We start from the raw sequence: 21,850 nt of genomic DNA on the forward strand, positions 1-21,850 counted from the left end.
TGAACCTTGATTTGGTGCAATGTTGAAACAGATCATCATTAATAAATCTCTGCCTGTCTAGTTACGTAGATCATCAGGAGCTGCTATGTGGGATTTCTGTAATCCTGCAAAGTAGGTATTGGCATAAGGGCTGAGAACGTAACCTTCTGCACTGCCCTGTAAGAATTAGGCAGCTGAGTTGACCCTGCCCTGTAGAGTGTTGCTTTTGACAGGCAAGTGGCTCATTAATTTGTGGCACTAAAATTCCTAAGGTGATTTGTGCTCTTATAGATGTATGGACACATGACGTCCATCTTGGGCCATTATCCTGCTTCCAAGATAATTTGGCAGAAAGATTGATGTCTCTATCCTTGGCCATTTTGAAAATGTTGTACCTCTCAATTTGCTGGTGCAATGACAACCTTCACCAACTTGGTGCCCTCCAGATGTTTTGGACTACAACTCCCATCACCTTTGGTAATAGTTCAAAACATCTAGGGGGCACCAGGTTGTTCAAGGCTGCACGAGAAAATGGCTATGGCTGAAGAGAGTATTAGCATGGGCATATATCCAGGTGTACATTTTAATATGTAATTTATATGCAAACCTTGCTGTTGCAAAGGATATATTTAGATATACCCCCAAAAAAGTTCTTCTCATTACTAAAGTGACGTATGAATTGAAATGGCTTTGCAATGTTTTTTTGTTTGTGTTATGTGAGGTAATGTTGAAGCATCCACAGTCTGTTGTGTGCTATACCTGGTAGGGGTGGTGAGGAGGATGCTCTGCATTTCCTTCTAAGGAAAACAATTCATTTAAATTTGGGCTTGCAGTTAGAATGCATCTCTCTGTTCATAATCCAGTTTACTAACCTCTGTTCTAACCTGTTCACCAGCTGGTGGTGCAAAGCAGCCTATCTGGGATGTAAAAGCTTCACCTAACAGTAACTGGGCAAACATCACCTGGAACCACACATTTGATCCTGAAACTGAGTTTGTGGTTGAGTATATCAACAGTAAGCATTGGGAGCTCGAGAATTCTGCAGGGTCCTTAATGTCACCAGAGATTCTGTCATCTCTCAGAGGTTTAATGGACCTTTCATGCAATGTTCATTATAGTGTAACTAATTGTACTGCTTAATTTGTGCATGGAGGATTTTTTTTTGGGGGGGGGGAGACCAAAGGCATGGCATTTAACTTGTCCTTCAGATTATATTGACTCTGTGTTTTATGTTGCTGTTCTCTTAAACACAATAACTGCCGACTCCTTTCAGTGGAGGATTCAGAATAACACATCCTAAAAAGGACCTGCTTTTTAAAAATCTATAGATCCCCTCTATAGCAAATAATTTGGGGGTTAATAGTAATGATCACATTTCGTTTTAGTTGGAGATTTATAATTAGTTATCTACATAAATTTTGTTTTCAAGCCATTCATACCTCACTGTACTTCCTGCTGGCATGCTACCTGCAGTTTTTAAGTAGTTATGTACTGGTCAAAGAATTAAACATTGACTGTCAACCTTATAGCTTTGGGGGCAAGTTATATGTGCCCTAGCCATGCTTTCCTTGGTTTTAGTTTGCTGGGCCAAGTCCTGTTCTAGGATTTGGTTCCATAAAATTATCAATACAGTATTGTGTTTAGATTTTTAAATTAAGTAATCAAGAACTGACACTTTAGGAATTTGCATCTAGCATGATTAAATAGTAAGCAGTCAATGTAACACCCATTGTGTGGATATGATTTGGAGGATTCCTGTGTATTCCACTCAGCTGGCTGCTGCATTGTCACAGAGTGGGAAAGGGAATCTTCTTTTCTTTGGGAAGCTTCTCATGCTTCCAGTTTTGTAGTACTTTGATAAATTAGGTTTGTCAAAACCAGCTGCTTGGATTTTCTTTAAAGGACTCCTGTGATTTCAATTCTCAGGCCTGGTGCTCTCATTAACCTAGCCATTGCTAGCAAAAGTATATTTGTAGATTCATACACGTCTGTAACATTGCCGATTAGGGACTTCCATGCCTAATGATTTGCAAAGGTTAAGTTAACACAGCATCCAAGCACTTCCAAAACTCCTGAAGTATTGGAATACTTGCAATTTCATAGGGTACCTACACTGGAGTTTGCAAACAGGGTTCTTTTTATTCACTTTATGTTTGAATGCTTTTAGCAGTGTATCTTTAATATAATTTGACGTTGTGATCTGTGTGCATGCTCTTAATAAGAGTTTAGAAGTGACTTTTTCTACATATTTTGCAAAATGTGTTGAGGTTGATTCAGAAAAGGCAGTTCTAGTGCATCAGAAGCATGCTGCCAGAGAAAGAGTTGCTGTTGTTACTGATTCGGCACATCTGGCACTTGCGAGTTGCAAAAAGCCTATGCCAGTCGCTTTCTGTTCCAAGTAAGAATTTCCCAGAGATGGCTGTACAAAGTCTTCCCTCTTTTTCTGCCCCCCCCCCCACTTCTAGTTTTATGCAAAATCGCTGAACCAGTAATGTGATAAGCTTCCATCTGGTTGCTGGCTGCCTTACGATGCCAAAGCAGGTGCTCCGTTAGATTAAATGGTGTCTGGAAAATATAATTCTCCTACATACAAGTGGAGTGAGCTTCTGTAAACGAGCCCTTCAACTTTGAACTGATGGTGCCAGAAACTCTGGGTGTTCACTCTGTGTTAGTCAGTGGTGTCATCGGCAGGGACATGTGTCGAGTCAGTAGCTGGACCTGGCATTAGGGATGTTTGCCTACAGAGTAATCTGCATTTCCTGCTAGCTGCCTTTGATATGAAGTTTCTGTTTCTCAGGTAACAAAACAGTGAAATCTTCCCCTGCTAAAGGCTTTCTGGAGCTGGTTGACCTGACTCCTGGGGAGAAGTACATAGTGCGGGTTTTTCTCAAAGGGAATGATACTATCAGCTCGAACGTAACCTTTCAGACAAGTCCAGGTGAGATGGGGTTCAGCCCCACAATGTGCTGCATTTTGGAGGCACGTTCCATTCCAAGCCTTACTGCCTTTGCGTGCTGCTGCTTCAGATGGAGGAATTATGCCGTGCATGGAGAAAATGTCATCCATCTCTTCACTGACGATGTGCACTCTGCCCTTATTATACAAGTACCAAAGTGAAATGTATTCTCTCTTAATGAGGTTCTTTAGACTGTGTTCTGCTAAAACAAACAAAGGAAAAAAATATTGGCATAACTTTTCTTTTAATGAAACAAGCTTGGTTTTGGAAGATATCTATAAAAAGGGCAGAGACCCATGGTTTTCCATCTAGACTTAATAATAAACACTATTGTTAAGGAATATGCTATAGGCTACGTGTTGCTGTCTGCGCATTCATGTTTCCCTTTGTGTGCATGTGCACTGCTCATTATCATGCTGCCAGCTGTTGCATGAGCACATGTGAATTTCTGATTGGCTTTATGTCTGGGTATTCATGAAAAAGATTTTAGATATTATAATATGGTGGATTTGTCTGCAAGACATCCGCAGAGCTATGTGGCATACTCATAATTTCAAATGAAGTCACAATCTGAGAATTGGAGCAATTTACCTTTACAGAATATTGCCTTATATCCTATTTGTGTGTCTCAAAAGTGCCTTGTATAGGTTGCTTCTATGTTGCCACTCTGTTTTATGAAGAATTCAAATGAGCATCATTAGGTCAATATATTCCAGTAACTTTTTTCTGTTTCCCAAGGGTTTTTTCAGTTGGGGGAGTGGCAATAAAAACACAATTGCATTGCCAGCCAGTCTAATGTAGACAATTTCTATTGACATCTTTCAGGGCTACTTCATCTTTACCCGAAGCTTCCTGTTTTCTATTTCACTATTTTTAAAAATGAAAGGAAGCTTACAGATGAGGAAATTAAGGGGCAATTCACTAATCCTTCAGCACCGCTGAATATGAAGCAATAAAATGGCTACAACCCTAAGCATGAAGCTTTTAATTATCATTGAAAAGAGCCTTTGCTGAACAGGACTTGCCTGTGAATAAACATAATGGATATTGACCATGGTAAAAGACATTCCTGGATGGTATAACACAATATTAAATACTGTGTGGAACCTCCTTTTAGATCTATTTCCAGTACTGCCTGGTAGTGCTATAGGGCTGCAGCATGGAACCAGTCAGACTTTAGTAGATATTAGTTTATGCATTCACATTTCTGACCTCTGGTTTCAGAATTTTAGGTAGCTGTCAAACAATCAGCTTCAGTCATAGTGAAGCTTAATCAAACATAATCATATCCCAGGTTTCCTCCTGTGTCCATAATAAAAGCTCCTTTTGTCAATGCAGGTAATTAGAAAAGTAGTTTCCATGTGAGAAATAGCTGAAATGTATGCTGAGTGGAAAGAATCGGAAGGTCATTCTGTAGAAAGCTTTAAGCAATGTGTCAAAAGCTATAAGCAAAATGTCCACACAATTTAAGCAAGGTTTCTCTTTTAACTCTAAAATGATAAAGTTTATGGTGGCATATAGACAAATGGTGGAAAGAAATTGCTAACCTAGTCTGAACATGTGTGAAAACAAATGAAAAATGCCATATTTTTATAACTACCACGGGTAACTAACCAGTGGCCCACAGTTCCTATACAACCCCCAAGCAATTTCTGCCTGCCCCCCCCAGCCCCTCAACAACTTGGTTGTTCTGTCAGAAACAATTAACTTTTGTAACACTGCTGACCTTCACAGTTGCACTGGTGTGAGTGGGGAGGTTCTCATCCTGCTTCCCAGGTGTTCAGCCAGATGCTACTGGAAAGCTCACAAGCAGGACATGAAGGCAATAGCCTTCTCCAACTGTTGATCTCCAGAAACTGGTACACTGAGGCATGGTGCCCCTGGATATGCAGATTCTGTATAGCCATCGTGACGACTAGTAGCTTTTACATAAATGCTTGAGCAACAGTTCCTTTGCTGCATTTGTAAATATTTGCTCAGATGGCATACAGTTTTAGCAGTCCAGCAACTGGAGGAGCACATCCTTCCTGCTAATGGACTGAACCAGAGAGAACCATCTATTTGATCTTGGGGAACTTTATTTTTTCTGCAATCCAGTATCAGTTTGTACATAGTTACGTATGTGTGTAGAGAGTGAGATCATCTTCTGTGTTGCAGATGAAATGCCTCCCAGCTGAGGATGGATATGTTGAAAATGTAACCCTAACATAGTTCATTAGTGGTGCTATCTCACTGAAATTTCGTGGTGTTTTTCCCAGGAAACTGGATATTGAGAGCGGTGCTTCAGATGAAGCCTGATTTACACATAATGTGTTGTGGTTTACAAATAAGAATCCAAAATGCAAAATATTTTAGTTTATTTTGGCTTGGCAAACCTCCTAGCTACATCAACCAAAAAAAATACATGGGAATAACACAGTTCTTGCTCCTTGCCGTAATTGGGTAAATTGGATCAGTGCTGATAGATTTGCTTTTTGTTGTATGTTTGTGTGTGTTTCATATGCATTTTGTGCATTAAAAGAGTACTTTTTCTGTATCTCAAGATACAGTAATGGAAGATTTCCAAGATCTATGTTTTTTTTCCTCTGATGCATCCCAGGTGACTGCCAAAGCTACACTATTTTAGTGACCTTCCTTGCTTTCTTTTAGTGCCTCTTGTATTTTCATTCCTTTTCTCTTCCAGGCTGGCTGCTTCTGATGTGATAGATCAGAGCTTACTATCATGTTCCATCATTAATACCTGTGAGACGAAAGCGCTGTCCTTTTTCTTTAGGTTATTTTGAAAGTCACTCTTCTGGAGACAGCAGCTTATTTTTCTAAGTAGAAATTGCACTAGCCAAGTAGCCCCACAGCTGCAGTTTTACTACATTATTTCTTTTGCTCAGTTTTGGTTAATTAGAACAATACTTTGCCGTGCAGTGAGTGATATTTAATGTTACACAAATATACCTGGATGGAAAAATAATATTAACCTCCACTGCCCTGTTAAAAATACAGTAAGTATACATGTAAAATGTCATAAGGGTGTGGCGCTGTCTTGACAACCTATTATATGCAAAATGCAATTCATCACTGATGTTGCTCTACAGGTGGGGCCCAGAAGGAGGCCAGCAAGGCCAATCCACAAAAATTGCAGCCAACTGCAAAGTAGGTGTGGATTCCTGTTATCTGCCAAGGACTTTGGGGCCTAAGTCACATTCACCTGACACCACCTTGAGTACAATGAAGTTACATTCAATATTGGGAATGTACATTTAGGCCTGTCTTCTATTTTTTTGACACTCAAGCAGGAACACAGGGGTTGCTTTAAAGCCTTTGCAAAGCTCCCCATGCTCACCCTAACATCCGGAATTAGGGGTTTAAATGGGGAGTAGACGGAGAGTTGCAAAACTGCCGGAGGGATTTTTACAGGTGCATGACAGCACCCACCTGTCAATCATGTGACATCATATTTATGTCATTTAATTGGCAGATGGTATCACCCACCTGTCAAATTTGGCCCGCGAGACTGGTCCCAATAAGGATCTGGCCCACTGAGCTAAAGAAAGATTCCCTGCTCTGTCCTATGGCATCCTCTTTTGGTCTCTGTCACACTTCCCCCTAAAAGCATGGGAAGATTATTATTCCTCCTGTACATAGCCAAAGCAAGGCTACATCAAGTTTAGAAACTGTTGCCTCATGCCAATGGCTATAAGAGATCAGGTGAAAGCATTTTGGCTTTGCAAAACGGGATCAGGCTGTTTGCAAATGAAATGTAAGTTTAAGGAGGACACAACAACTACATTTGATGTGTGCCGTTGTATCATTTTGACATTGCCTATTTGATTTGGACAGGGTTCTGTGAATATGTTGGAGGATTTTTTAATCATTATTGTATCAAAAGTATACTTGTATATTATACTTTTCCCCCTTTCATTCTGTATATCATGCGATCTGATATTTGCCTTTCCTATCTTCCTTCTATTCTATTGAAAGCTTTTATATGTTAGCATCGTTAATTGAATCACCATTTGCTCCAAAAGCCTCCAGTATAATTCTATTCCCTCTTTGACAACCCTGTAGTTTCATTTAGCCTAATGCAATTCTGAAGTCCATGCAATTAGTGTCTTGCTCCTTCCATTAGAATAGCTTCAAAGTGGACTTTTTTCCCACAGTAGTGCTTTTAACAGGAAAAGGGAATGCATGGTAAATCAGCTGCCAGTAGTGAACAGGGAGAATGTCAAAGCACAAAGGCCAATGGGGCACCTGGCACTTTTGAGTCAATTAAAATTGCTCATACCTTTTGAAAAAACATAATGATGTAGTGGTAGATTCCTCAAATCATATGAACGTAACAGGAAATCAGTATTTGCCCCTGAGAATAGGCCTTTCAAACATTTTGAGTTTGGGTTTCCTGTTAAAACTTGTCCAACAATAGCTTTTGCTTTAGAGGCTCATAAGCTCACATGAAGGTTAAAAGTACTAGGGAATGTTCTGGAAGTTTTGCACAGGACGGTCAAAGGTTCAGCCTTGGAACATGATAGTTAAGGGAAAAAACCAGAAACTTTAAGCAGGAGTCTACAGTACACTTCTAATGATGGGCTAAGAGGTTGGGAGGGAAGTAAAAACATTGTGTGTAAGTCAAGCTGGAAAGTAGTGCAATTAAAAAGCTGCGGTGAGAGACACTTGAAGAAAAGCCCTTAAGATTTTCTAAGGGAGCTGGAACACTGGCACATCATGACAGACAAATAGCACATCATGACAGACAAAAGATGCTGGAAGATGACTACAGAGGACCTAGAGGCTGCACTGAGGGAGGCAAATTGAGAAGTACTGACTTTGTTAGGGAGAGTAGTTGGATGTGTTTGTTTTTTGTTTCAGAGGATGAAAGGGCCAAGGTGGGGCAGCTTAGACCTTCCATTTTCCATGGATTCCAAGGACAGCCAGCTACCACTTCTGGGCGTCTTGCTTGTTCCTTTCCACTTCATGCCTCTGCTCTGGATCTCAAGGCCAGCTGGCACTTCTGGGCGCCTTCCTCACCCCTGTGTTGCTCTTGATGCTAAATGGTGGTGGAAACAGCAATGGGTTTTGAGGCTGGCCAAGGAGGAGGAAGGTTGCTAGCACAGGGCTAGCTGCCTTGGGGATCTGGATCCTAGGGGCAAGGTCCCTGAGGCTGGCAAGCAGAGGAGTCAGTGGAGGGGGGCGGTACAAGGCTGCAGTCTGTTCTGCCTGTCCTTCTATGGCTTGCCTGGACTTCCCATCCACTGCCTCTCATCATAAATTTTTTTGCAGTGCTCGCTATCTGTGGCCGAACTGCAGCATGACACTTTTACCTTATTATATGTAAGAAAGATGGCTCCGGGGCCTAAATGTTGATGGGCCATGGTATTGTGTGAGTTTGGGGCTCTGCCTCAGAACCCCCAAAGATCTTGACACCAAATGCACATTTTTTTATAATTCATTCCCAGCTTTGAAGACAACCTGATTCTGATTTTAGGGGGGGGGGGAACCAAAATAACTTATATTCACTTATTTGGGTGGAATTAAAAGAGAGGGTGTCCTCTAATACATTTGCATGTCCTCCTGTGATCAAACTTTTGTTGTAAGTAAGTATTGCGGAATTGAGCACTTAATGTGAGAAGACCCAGAGAGAGTCTGAGAAAGGTCTGTTGGCTACGAATATAGAGTGTATCTTCATTATACTGTTGGCAGAGCTTCAACTCTGCGTGGCTGTGATAATCTTCCATTAGTGCTATTCAGGATATTTTTAATTTATTGTCAATAACTTGAAAGCTGCTTATACATGTTACTTCCTACTGGCGTTCTGATAAAGCCATTAGGTTATGGTTTAATAGCGCAATTCCAGTTTGATTCACAAGGAGGAAAAATTACCATTGATTTTAAAGTCATGAAGCCAACCATTAAACCCTTTCACAGTTTCTCTGAGTGAATCATTCCTATAATGAAGTGTGCATACAGTCTTGATGAGCTCTGCTTTTTTGCGAAGTTTGAAATGCACAAGTTTTTACGTTAGGTACTCTCAAATGTCTATGTTTTAGTGATCCAGGATGAACTTGGCCCAAGAAAATAAAGTGCTATATAAGCTAGGAATTGACTTCATTGAATTGCTGCTCATTTAAGACTGACTCTGTTTCACTTGTCATATGTCACTAATAACACTTACTTAAAATCCAACAGAGTACTGGGTTGTGTGCAATATTATAATAATTAGGTCAGTTAGATGTGTATGTTTTCCTTTTTCGCAAAATAATTTACCGGTAGAAGAAATATACTAACATCATAGTTGGTAAGTCACATAAGCTTCAAGCTTTGGGTGGTATTCAACTAAGTCTTACTCAGAGTAAACTCATTGAAATTAACGAGCATGACTTAGGGCTCATCCCATTATTTCTTCCATTTGTCCCATGCTTTCTAATCAGGGCTCTGAGAGGGGTTTTTTTTTTGTTTTTTTTAGTCCTGCCACTTTCCCTGGGAAAACTTTGTGATGTTTTGCAAAAACACATCATGCTATAAACCATTACTTAATGCATTGTACACAAGCTGGAACAAGCCTGGGCAGGCCTCAGTCTCTCATGTTGTCTGTGGTTTTCAGGACATTGAATAATGTGTTAGGAAGCCTTTTGTACTTGTTTGTTCTAGCTATGTACCAGATAAATATGAATCCTTGGTTGCTCCTTGAAGAACTTTGCATCCTCTTTTGAGGTACCACCTACAATATTTTCCATTACCATGAATCAAATCTGTTACCCAGCTTCTTCTGCCCCCCCCTTTTATATAACACTCCTTTGTTAGGCAATACCATATATTTATTTCTCTGCGCAAGTCTGCTGTACCCACCTGTGTTATCCTTTGCCTTCACTGCTACCCTTGGATTTGAATTGTCACTGTTAGAACTTGGGCTGTGATGTGTTTGGAAAAATAGAAAGGTCTCAAATCTGAAAAATCCCCACACACGGAGAAAGATAATGACCTGGTTTGTACATGTTAAACCATAGTTAAAATTAATTGCTTTATGTGAATGAACAGTGTGCTGGAGCATACTGCTCAAAAGTCCCTATTGCACTCTTCCCCCTGCTCCTTCCTTTGGTGTGTCAAGGAGGAAACAAACCAGAGGCTGCCTTTGTCTTCTATGTGAACCAGTGCTTATGGTTTGTTTCCTCCAAAGAAACCATGGCTGCAGTCACATGACAGTTTATTCCATTTTCTCAGTATCTCCCTAACTGATCATTTCCACATTATATTTGAGCTTTCACGTTACATAAAAGCCACTTCCACAAATATGTCAGAATATGGCACAACTTTAGCACTCATTTCTATGTTGTTTGTTTACCAAAAAAATCCATTTGCAAATAACATGAAAATAAGCACTAAACTTGCACTATGTTCTAGTGTATTTCTGGAAGTAGCTTTTATGTGGTGTAAAAGCTCAAGTGTGATGTGGAAATAAACAGTTAGGGAAACAGGGAAACAGAATAAACTGCAATGTGAATGCAGCCCATGAGCAGAACCAGGCAGAGGGCCGTCTCGATAGTGGCGCCCGCCCTGTGGAACACCCTCCCATCAGATGTCAAAGAAATAAACAACTACCTGACTTTTAGAAAACATCTGAAGGCAGTTCTGCTTAGGGAAGTTTTTAGTGTTTGAAGTTTTATTCTGTTTTTAGTCCTCTGTTGGGAGCCGCCCAAGGTGGCTGGGGAAACCCAGCCAGATGGGTGGGGTATAAATATTATTATTATTATTATGCAAAGAACAAACCTTAGCTTCCATGCTTTGTTTGGAGAGAAACAAATCACAACTGCTGGTTCACATATAATACAAAACCACCCTTTGATTTGCTTCCTCCCCGGTCACAACAGGCACTTTTGAGCAGCATACTGCTCTTTTACATCAACCATAATTCCATTTTAAATGTGGTTTCATGTGGCATCCAAACCAGGCCAATTTGGGAAGACCGGCATTGAGAGACACCAGTCCTCAAATGTGAAGCTTGGGAATGGGTGGGACAGGAAGCATCTAATACCTTTTGCTTGCTATTTTCATTTTTCAGCACTATGTGGATCAATTCTATTTCTTCTTAACATTTTTTCTTTCAACTTCTCCTATTAGCCTATAACAAGAACCAAGGGGACATTGCAACTCAGGGCTGGTTTATAGGACTGATGTGTGCCATCGCTCTCCTGGTCCTGATTTTGCTGATAGTTTGCTTCATTAAGAGAAGCAGAGGAGGGAAATATCCAGGTAAGAGAAATAGCTATCAACTGGTGTAGCATTGTTGTTGGGTTTGAAGTATTCATTCCCAAATCTAGATAGATGGTCTGATCATAATCATCCAGGGCTTTTTTCAGCCAGAACTCACTGGAACTCAGTTCTGGCATCTCTCACGTGGGTGCCATTGCCATTATAAGAAAACAAGGGAGATGTTCATGGTGAATTCCAGCACCTCTTTTTCTAGAAAAATAGCACTGATCATAGGTTTCCCAGTGGATGGATTTAGTCGTACCATTTTTTAGCAGCTGTGGCACTGAAAATAATTTATCTCATTAAAGGCAATGCAAGAGGACTTCCAGCTAGATAGGAGGTGAAGCCTCATCCCATGACTTTTGTTGGGATTTGACCCCACGTACGATAAGTGTCTTTACTCATTCTGTATTTGCAAAAGAACTTTCTCTAGAAGGGATTGCATTGATACCTTTTTTTTCAAAGGAGGAGGAAGGGCTTAGGGGTAAAACACCTCTCTCAGAACCTGCTTGGACTGCATACTATGGTTGTGTGATGACTGCTGTGTTCTCTCCCAAGATCTGATAAGGTCTTGTGTGCATGAAGGTTTTGTGCTAGACCCTTAAGTACACATAAGGATTGTGGCAGGCAGCTTCTAACATCAAGCTGCAGTGCATGACAAGAATGACAAGCCAGTTATACAGAAACAATTATCTGTTTCCTTAGTCCAAAGGGAAATAATGCCCTACCTAAAATACATGGCATGCTGTTTGTATATTATGCCAAGGTCCAAAAGAGACATAACATGGGGCATCCATGACCAGTTTCCTTAAAAGAAAGAGAAAAACCATATTATTTATGAGCAGATATGCAAGAGGGTTTTTTATTAGGGAGCTGCATTAGGACAGGGAGTTCTTAATCTTTTCTTCCTGCACGGTTTTCTATATCACAATTGCACTGATCCCTGACCCCCATCCCACCTGTACTATTAAACATAGTGGGGAGGGGGAGAGAAGTACCATACAGATTTTGACTATGCTGTATCTGGAGGTGAGAGGCAATCACATAACAGGATATAAGTCCCTTCCCCCCTTTTTTTATTTGCTGGAAGAGGTATTTGAAATTTACTCACATTTTTCAGCTGATAGGTGTACTTGTGTTTCTTTCACTTGTCCCACTGTCCTTTGCAAAAATTATTTACTTTTTCACGGGTCTCTTCAAGCATAAAGGAAGTGTGGTAATTTAAGAATACATTCACCAGTAGAAAGGGTCTGTGTGATATTGGGATGAAGTAAACTGGTTGCTTTTAATTTATTCCAAAGATGTCTTAACCACTGTTCATCAAAAAGATTCCAAAGTGCTGTACGAAAGTGTGAATAGAATTCATTCACACAACGTATAAATACAATTTAAAACCTACAAATAAGTTTGACAAAATGCAAGAGGAGAGAACAAAAACTCAAGAAGCTAAAAGCAAGAATAGAATACAGTTCCAAAAGCCATCCACACAATCCAAAATGCCTTGGCATAAATAGGAAGGTTCTCATATGGAACTGAAAAGCTTGCCATGTTGGCTTGTAATCCAAGTTGTCTGGTGTATCCGGCCACTGTATTTAGGGAGCAATCCCACATTCTAGTCAATTAAGGGCAAACCAGTGTATTTTTGTGTGTGTGTGCATGTGCACACTTGTTGCAAAATAGTATACCTGACTTGGTCTGTCTAGAGATCCTTGTTTCAAAGTAAGATAGCAGAGCGCTAAATATCTATAAAACACAGTTAAGAGTATTCAGTTAGCCCCAAGGGTATGCAGTTAAGATGAGTATGGTCATATTAAGAGTCCAAGAAATATTCTTTGTATGTTACAATAGCTGTGGTTTAGGAAAGACTTCCAAGCCATAATCTTTTACTACTATTTTCTTCTGTTTTATTATTTACCGGATATCACACTGCATGATAGCAGTCGGCAAATGTCGGCTTTTTCAGGACTGCATCCAAATAATACTAGAGCAGCAGTTCTAAAAATAAGGCACATCAGCTTGTATTTTGTCTTGCTTTAAGCTCATGGGACAATTTCCCAACAATTCTAAACGCCATATGCACAGGAAATGCTACCCTTACTATTCACAATATAGTAACATCAATTTATTTGTTGCGCTCTATTCAGCATGCAACTAGCGTGACAGTTTTGAGCCAGGCATTTGTGATGCAGGAAATAATAATGATTACTTCAATGGCAGGAGACAAGATTTGAAAGAGAACTTGAATCAGAATCTTGCTCAGCCTGGGATTTATGTGTATTATATTTTGGAGATTAAAAGCATGGAAGTGATCAAAAATGACTTTGCACATACATTTGCCAACAGCAAAACCACCTCAATGTCAGTTATTTCTTCAGATGCTTCTCATCCATTTTCACTCTAAATTCCTGACCACCTACAAGACGGCAGAGGCTGGGAGGCTAGCAGCACATCCTAAACAGGTTTTCTAAGACCTAGGAATGGATGGACACATGAACATCTGAACCAATTCTGCATGGGGATGAGACTTAAGTCCCCCCATCCCATTTCAGTGTATATTTTTAAAAAGAAAAACATGAAATATCCATGCACAAACAGCAAGGTATTAAAAAAAATGTTTGAGAGAGGTGAAGGGTCCATGTGAATTCTGGGGGCAGCAGTGTTTTTTCCCATACATTTCTTCATGAGAATGATGGAGCTTCATCAAATCCCATCGCTCCCAGAGGGACTTGCAGTCTATTGCATTCAAAGCACTAGCTGCTCCGGCCAAGGGTGGCTGGATTAACCATTTTTACAAATTTAAAGATCAGGAAACACTTTCAAAAGAGCAGAAGCAGGCCCACAGCCCTCATTCTGAAATCATGATTTGCCCAGATCAAAATGTGAGAGTCTGCTTTGGAATCAGAGTTTGGTGGATTGCTCACCCTTCCCCACTCAAGTCAGAAGCAAGTCCCGTAAGTGTGTTTAGGACCGCAGCCTTGAATACATGAAAGTAAAATGTGTGCTTATTTGAATATTTATTCACAGTGCGAGAAAATAAAGATGTACCCCTGGACCCTGATGACCAGAAGGTAGATAATGGGTCGTTTGATTACAGGTATGTTTCCTGCTTGGCATGCGTGACAGGCATTTGTTTTCTGCCCTCTACCCCACCTATTACAAAGAGCAACTTTGTCAGTTCAATAGTCATCAAGATATCACATTCCCATAAATGTGCATTTTCTACCACCCTTTGTTCTCCCATTATGTCTCAAAGATCTCTGCAAAAGAAAAAGGTGTTGATCTCCACATGCAGATAACTTGCATGGTATACTATTCCTATATCTGTACCATTTCAGGCTGCAGATAAGAGATGGTTTTTTACTCACATCAAAATTTCTCTGGAAACTTGAGGAACACATGAGGAACAGAGGTCCTAGCCTATGTTTGTGCTAGTATTGTATGTGCAGATAGTGGGGACAGGGGCATTCAGATGTGCAGTGCTTCACGTGTAGTCTGAAATGGTACAGTCCCAGGAAATTTGCACTACATGATGGATCGGAAAAATAATAGAATGTTCATTAGCATCACCACAGCAGATAGAAAGCTAGATGCTATGGGAGAGATGGAAGCAATGTGTTTGGTCTCTCTCACACACCAGATTATTCAGAGAGGCATCTTCAGGGTTTTTCAGCAACTTAACCTCCTCACGCTCGTGCATTCACTGCCCAGAAACAGGTTAACCCAACCTTGCTCAGATTGTATCTAGAGAAAAATAAACACATTTTCTCCAAAAGCCTGTGATGGGCTCCATATTCCATCCTTTTCTATAGGATCTCGGACAATCTCATTTTGTTGATCATCTCTGTATAGCCTAGCAAACCCACCTCTCTTGACTGTTGTAGTGGGGGCCATGTGCCACTACAATCACCCCTCTATGAAACTCAAAGGCAACCTTTTAAGGACATCAGCCACTTTTTATCTCAGCTTCCCAAAGCAAGGTGTTTTCTTTGGCTGTTCACAGATGGGTCCTGCGTTCAAGTTTTACATTTGTTTCCCCCTTGCTTCCAAGGCACTGAAACAGGTAACACTGCTAGCATTTTGTTAATCTATGTGACTTAGAGCAAACGTGCTCTTTGTACATCTCTGCTTGCTTAGTGCTTTTAAGCAAACAGGATGATTTACTCAGATTCAGCCAGCCCAACACCTTTTGCTGCCTGAGGCGGAACAGCAAATGGTGTACCACCATCAAGTCAAGGTGTATAGTTCGTGAGGCCAGCCAAGTTATTTTGGCACCTGAAAACCCCACAAGCAATTCTCCCTGCTTCCTGGCAGTAAAGATACAATAATAAAAAACTAAATAATGAACACTGTGCTGCCCTTTCATGACACCCCAAATTTACTGCCTGAGGTGGCTGGTTCACCCTCCCTAATGATAAGACCCTCTGCTCAGATATAGTTAATTTTGAACTGAGCTCCCATGAAATCCTCCAGAGTTTCCAGAATTTTTTGAAAGAAATACAAAAGGGCTTGATTTGAAATGATGAAGAGCAAGAACTGGTGTCATGAATAACAAGCTGCTTGAACGGTTCCCTGCAGAACTTTGAAAGAAGTACCATGCATACATCTTGCAGCATAAAACCATATAAGCAAATCTGAAATGGAGGGATTATTTGAAGGCTGATCATTTGCAAACATAACTAGACATTTAGAGGATACACTCCAATTTGTCACCCCATGAAACTTTAAGCACTGTCTTGTTCATGTAAGTAATGGGTTGGTTTCCAACCCATGCCCTCTATTCTAAAGTTCTCTTAGTGAGTTTATTATTCCAAACCATATTGATGATTATGAACTCTCCAAGCTAATGAACCCAGAATAAAAACTATGATTAACACTAGTTAATTGACTATCCTATCAGGCATTACTTACTTTATTGAATAAATGAAAGTGTGTTGATGAAGCATATCAGGAGAATTTGAGAATCACCAATTCTTGTCCAAGAAAACCATTGTGAGAATAAAAGTTTAGTCTAGAATTCTGCATAAATCTGAAAGAAAATTTCTTAACGCACAAATTGAAAATAAAGAGACAAATACTATAATAATATGGCAACAGGAGAAAACAGCACAGTACGAATGAATGAAGTAACCCATCAAAAACTTAGATTTTATAACTGAATGCTCATTTTGCAGAAGCAGTCACTGTGTTACATGCCATAGCTTTGATATTAAGCTCCTCATGCACACACATTGGCAGAATTTGCACATCACAGTAATCCATTAAACCATCAAATGCACAGAAGGCTTCCGTTTCACTCGTCCCTTGTAGCCAGCAGGCGTAACAAACCTTAATACCTAAGGTTATGTCTGAAGTAGGGATTGTGGTTTGTTTCCAAACAAACCAGGGTGTTGAGCCAAGATTTGTCTTACCAACCATGTTTTGTTTCAGCATAGCAAACTACAGTTCCCAGTCAGGCATAATGCTGAGACAGAGATCGTCGCTTGTTGCTCCCACTGTCAAGAGCAGCGGTGGGAAACCTCATTTTACCTGCAAGGTTGTTTTGACCAAGCCATACCTCGCTGCCCTTCACCAGAAGTCATAAATGGCACCAGGTGTGGAGCAGGTAAAGACATTGCTGGGCCAAAAACAGCTTTGTCGACACTCCCAGTCAGCAGGACCTGAAAAACCCTGTGCATAGTGCCTAGTGAGGCTCATAATAAGCCCCAACATTTGTGACGCTGTGTGTGACACTTTGAAGCCCTTACAATCAGCTGGTCGTTAGTGCTTACAGAGTCATGCATGGTACTTTGAAGTTCCATCAGCTGACGGTAGAGGCTTCTATGCAGCACGCACTGCATGACCTCATCTACCTGTTAAACCTTGCCCATGGAGAGTGGGGAAGATAAAGAGCCGGCCTGCAGTCTGGATCCAATTCCCCATCCCTCGTCTAGAGGAGAGGAGTGATATTTGCATTCACAGTAAGCCATTAACTGTGATTACTCATGATGTGCAAGCTGGACACTTTGAAGGCACAATGCTTTAACAACTGTCGTCCCCTTCCCCCCTAGATAAAAATCACAGATTTTTCTTCTTCTTTTTACAATTAACCAGAGTGTTAATGCAGGGTGTTAGAAAAGTGACACATCCCATAAGGAGTCAGAAGCAAAGTGGTTAGCTGCTTAAAATTCACAAGGAATCGAGCAGTCCAGGGGAAAAGTTACTATTAGTGCTTGAAAGGTGGACAGGATATGTGCTGACATGCTTTCTTTATTGGTTCTCTTCCTACCTTCATAGAAGCATGTCTAATATGCTTTCATCATGCCCTTCACATCCTTAGTGCCCTGTGCACACTGCATTCCAATCACTGCAGCCTGTAATTAAAGAGATACTGTCACTTCTTTCTACTTTGCTGCCAGAATAATGGTCTCCTTGTAAGCTAAGATGTTTGGAAGCCCATGTCCTTAAATAGCATTCTGTTCCAGTAACCATGCCTTACTAGGCCAACTGATTTGGTTGAGAGAGAGAGAGAGAGAAGCAAATCAGAACTAGAATTTTAAAACTTCAGACCTGCTGCTCCCATCCAAGCTGCTCCTTCCTGCTCCCCATATATTTTCAGGTAACGTTACTGGGCTTTCTACTCAGTCAAGCATTTGCAGTTGCAGTGGTGATTTCAACGCATCCCCAACTAAAGGTCCCTGTGTAAAATATAGCAATAGCGAGTACAAGGAATTGGCAAATGCCTGTTAAAAACTAGGAGCACTTGCATACAGCCCAGACTGCTGGCAAGTGGGTTCATGTGAACCCAGATAGCAATTTCATGATACTTGGAAGTGGGTCTATATTAGGCCAGTTTTCTGACATCGGCAGTGTCTACTACATGACAGTCAGAATTCCTATCTTGATAGAGCCTTAATCAATTCCGTATTCTTCCAGGGCCCCAGAGGTCATTGAACACAGCCACCAAGAAAGGAGCAGATGCATTTCATAATGCGTTTCTTTCCTGTTTCACTCATTCCCCACCCCCACCCCTACGCATAGGCAAATCTCTTGTGTGTCCTTTGTAATATATGGAATAAGAGTGCCTTCCCCTCCAGTCCACTCATTTTGAAACCACAATATATACCTGCCTCCCAAAAGACACTTGCCATCTGCTCATCCGGTACAATCTCCGCACAGTGGAAATGTAACTTAGAAGCACCCCCTCCCTTCATATGCAGAGCTGCCTGATTTCCACCAAGGTCAAGCGAATACCATGCTCCTTTCTTTCCTGAAGGCAGCCTTTTCTGAGAGGAGCTTGTAGCACGTTATGTCATTGGACAGCATGACAGACCACAGGCTAGTGGCTGCTCAGCTGCCTTTCAGGACGACATTTAATGAAGCCATGTGGGGTTGTATCTTCTGCCCTACTAGTGCTCTCTCCCTCCCTGCCTCAGATCTGAGGGCACATCTCATTTTGTAGGGTTTATTTGCAAATTACTTGTTTTTGGAATCCATTAGATACATATTTTGGTGTGGATGCACAACAGGTTTATTTATTTATTTTTAATTTATTTTGTATGCACAACAATAAAGTGGCTAGCTCCTTCGGGGGGTGGGGTCGGTGGATTTCCCCCCCTCAGCACTGCCCCCTGAAATGCATACTTCGCCATTTTGCTCTCTGATCAGGCTCTTTCTGCTTCTCTCTCTGTTTTATTCCCATTCTTTCTTCTCCTTTTCACCTTGTCTTTCTACATGGACCATGAAGGTCTCTTGAAAGGTAGGACTGTGGACTGCCCCAAAGTCTGGCACACAGCTTTTTCTTTCAGCAGTTCCATCACTGAAACACACCTTATTCTCTACCACCTTTCCCTGCCTCTCCACCACCAACCTTCATCTAACACCATTAAAATTTCACTTACTATTCCTTCCCTTGAAATTTCGGGCACCCTGTGTCCAATGAGTTGCATTCTGCCTGTGTATTTGGAGCCGACACACAACCAATTGAATTTGCGTGGCCTCAGCTTCATTCCTTTTTCTGTGACTAATTCAGCTGTGGCAATGACAGCCATTGGTTAGTTCAGCACTCAAAGGGAGATTAGTCACAAGAAAAGGGGTCTTCTGGGCTGCAGATTTGAGTAGCCCCCATATGCTCAGGTAAGCTACTTGTATTATGTGCCTCTGAGGTTTGAAAAGCAAGATAATGCCTGATTTCACATGCTGGGCAGTAAAACAACGGAAACATGGTGAAGAAAAAGTCAGCAGCTACCAGAGGCCTTGCATCAGTTCAGAGTGAAGATTCCCTAGAAATCTTATACACAGAAAATATTCATTCTGACATATGCAACTCTTGACCATGATGCTCCTGAACCAGCCTGAGTCAAGCTTCCCTTAATACTTTAAATAAGCTGCAATATTTCCATTTAACCAAATAAGTAAACTGTTGTTTGTGTGTTAAAAGTTGTATATACCTAACGCACTAACAAGGCAACCAAGTTAACAGTCTTCTTTGGCCTACAATCCAGAGAGCTAGGTTAAATAAGGCGCAAGAGAATTTTTTGACATTTTGCCTTTCAGCAGCAGCCCTCTGCGAAGCCACTTGGCTTGTTGTGTGAGGGAGTGCTCTTTAAAGAGAGGGGAGCGAGGAAGGAACTCAAAAGCCCCACTGGGCCCACAGAATTAGCTGTATAGTTCTCTGGACTGTAGCCTTTAGAAGGTCAAAACCAGCCGGGAATATCTTAGAAACTTCATTGGCCTGGTGTATTGGGAATGGGGTGGGGGTGGGGGAGGACAACTCAAAGGGGACATTATGATGCAGGATATATTTTATCTACATACTCTTGAAAAATGAAGATTTTAGATGAAGAGCCCTGGGTCTCTCATTCTTGTTTTTTGCCTCCTTATATTGCCTTATATTGATAGGAGTTGTAGTCCCAAAACATCTGGAGGGCCAAGTTTCCCTATGCCTGCCCTAGAGAGCTATCACGGGCTACCTTCTGTTAGACAGTTTTGCAAGATCAGGAGGAATGATGACACCACTTGTTCTGCTATTTATGCTTGTAGTGGCCACTGTCTGGCAGAATGGTGGGCTACATGTTTTATCTAACCAGATCATTCTTATGGCAAAACCAGATGATTCTTATGGCAAAACAAAACTGCAACACAAAACCTTAAATGATCTTTTTCTGTGTTAGGTTAAAAAGTTGAGCCTCATAGATATGACAATGAATTGGGTATTTATTTATTTATTATGCACCCTTCTTTTAAGTCAGGATTGGCTCCCAAAACAATCTGCAGTTGAAATGTACATGATGGTACAGTTACAATAGGTACATATGGGGATATACATAGCTGTCTCTTCTATTGGCACTTATGACAAGATCCAGAGTCCAGACTCTTTCCATCAAGGGGAAGGGGCAGAAGGAGGTACAGCTGGACTCAAATTGGCAGATGATGAAGATGTCAGATCCCTAAAACAGTCCACCATTGATCTGCAGAGTCTCCTATTCCTGGCAGTTTAATCTTTTGTTCTTGGCAGAGCCCAATACATGAATTCCTGCACATGTGGGTATACAAACATCCCTTTTAGAATGTCCCAACGGCTCCAGCACAATATTTTGTTTAGCACTGACTAGCCACACACCTCCATGGCAAGCATGCAAGTAGGCCATAATGGAGATAAATGTCCCCTGATTCTTTTTCTGCATCGGGTAGAGAGGTTCTGCCTCTAAACATAGAAGGTTCATTATAGCTAGCAACCAATGATAGGACCGTTTTCTCTATGAAGTTACCTGAGCCTTTTTTTTAAAGCTCCAGTATTGTTAAGCCAGCCTCATGAATTCTGCAGAAGGTTGTTCTTGAGTCCCCAACATCTTGGGGCCAACAACAAGACTGCAAAAGCAGAAATTAGTACTATTTGTGGGACTTTCTGTAACGTAATAAAATATGCATATTTGCAGGTCAGAAATTCCCCTTACAAAAAGAGCATGGAACTCCCCCGCTAAGTGTAGAAGTGCCATTTTTAAAAGTGTCTCTGCATCATTTTCAAAAGCTGCATAGTTAAGAGTAAATTAAAAATAGCCAAAATGGCACTTAAATATATTACATCCAATTTGGATTGAATTAGAGCCACTCAGCTGCCTTCTAAATGGCTGGTCCTCAGCACAACTCTTGCCAACCTAGAGTCTCTTTGAAGAGATTTGTGGTACCTTAAACATTAACATATTTATTACAGCATAAGTTTCATGGAATACAGCCCACTTCATCGGATGCACAAAGTCTTAATCTAAGATACACATGGAGTGGGGTGGGGATATAAACAGTGAGATCAGAAGGAAATGAAATGCAGAAAAAACCCAGACGTAAATATTATTTACTTAACAGCAGCCTCACAAAAACCAGTTGAGTTGATATCCTGCCATGCTGTCATTGGTAAGCCAATTAATATGTAGTGTAATTCTTAAAAGTCCATTGTGCTTGGGATCCTAGAACATTCTATAACTAACCATAAAAACCACTGAATCACAATAAATCAGGAGTTCAGTGCTATAATTTGTGGATTAAATGGGTACAATGGATTTTTCATCACACATGTGTTATTTAGCTTATCGGTGACAGGATGGGTGTGTTACCAGCTCAATCATATTTTGTGATAATTACTGTTAAATACATAATTATCACCACCTGTACTTTTCTGCATTTCGTTTCCTTCTCTTACTGTTC

At 40.9% G+C, this 21,850-nt stretch overlaps 1 protein-coding gene across 32 annotated transcripts in view; it reads left to right on the forward strand.

Moving 5' to 3' along the window:
- Positions 1–21,850, forward strand: part of NFASC (neurofascin) — a 180,941-nt gene that overhangs the window by 151,248 nt on the left and 7,843 nt on the right. For 14 of the 32 annotated variants that reach the window (XM_053393255.1, XM_053393248.1, XM_053393246.1 and 11 more), the window contains 5 exons: positions 875–1,063; positions 2,777–2,917; positions 11,042–11,173; positions 14,198–14,267; positions 18,897–18,908. In XM_053393255.1, coding sequence (XP_053249230.1) covers positions 875–1,063; positions 2,777–2,917; positions 11,042–11,173; positions 14,198–14,267; positions 18,897–18,908 — 544 coding nt within the window. Of the gene's footprint in view, positions 1–874; positions 1,064–2,776; positions 2,918–11,041; positions 11,174–14,197; positions 14,268–18,896; positions 18,909–21,850 lie in introns of those variants that run through there. The other 18 variants (XR_008331129.1, XM_053393268.1, XM_053393269.1 and 15 more) reach the window with 7 other exon arrangements.

Source organism: Podarcis raffonei, chromosome 6, assembly GCF_027172205.1.
Source record: "Podarcis raffonei isolate rPodRaf1 chromosome 6, rPodRaf1.pri, whole genome shotgun sequence".
NCBI lineage: Eukaryota > Metazoa > Chordata > Lepidosauria > Squamata > Lacertidae > Podarcis > Podarcis raffonei.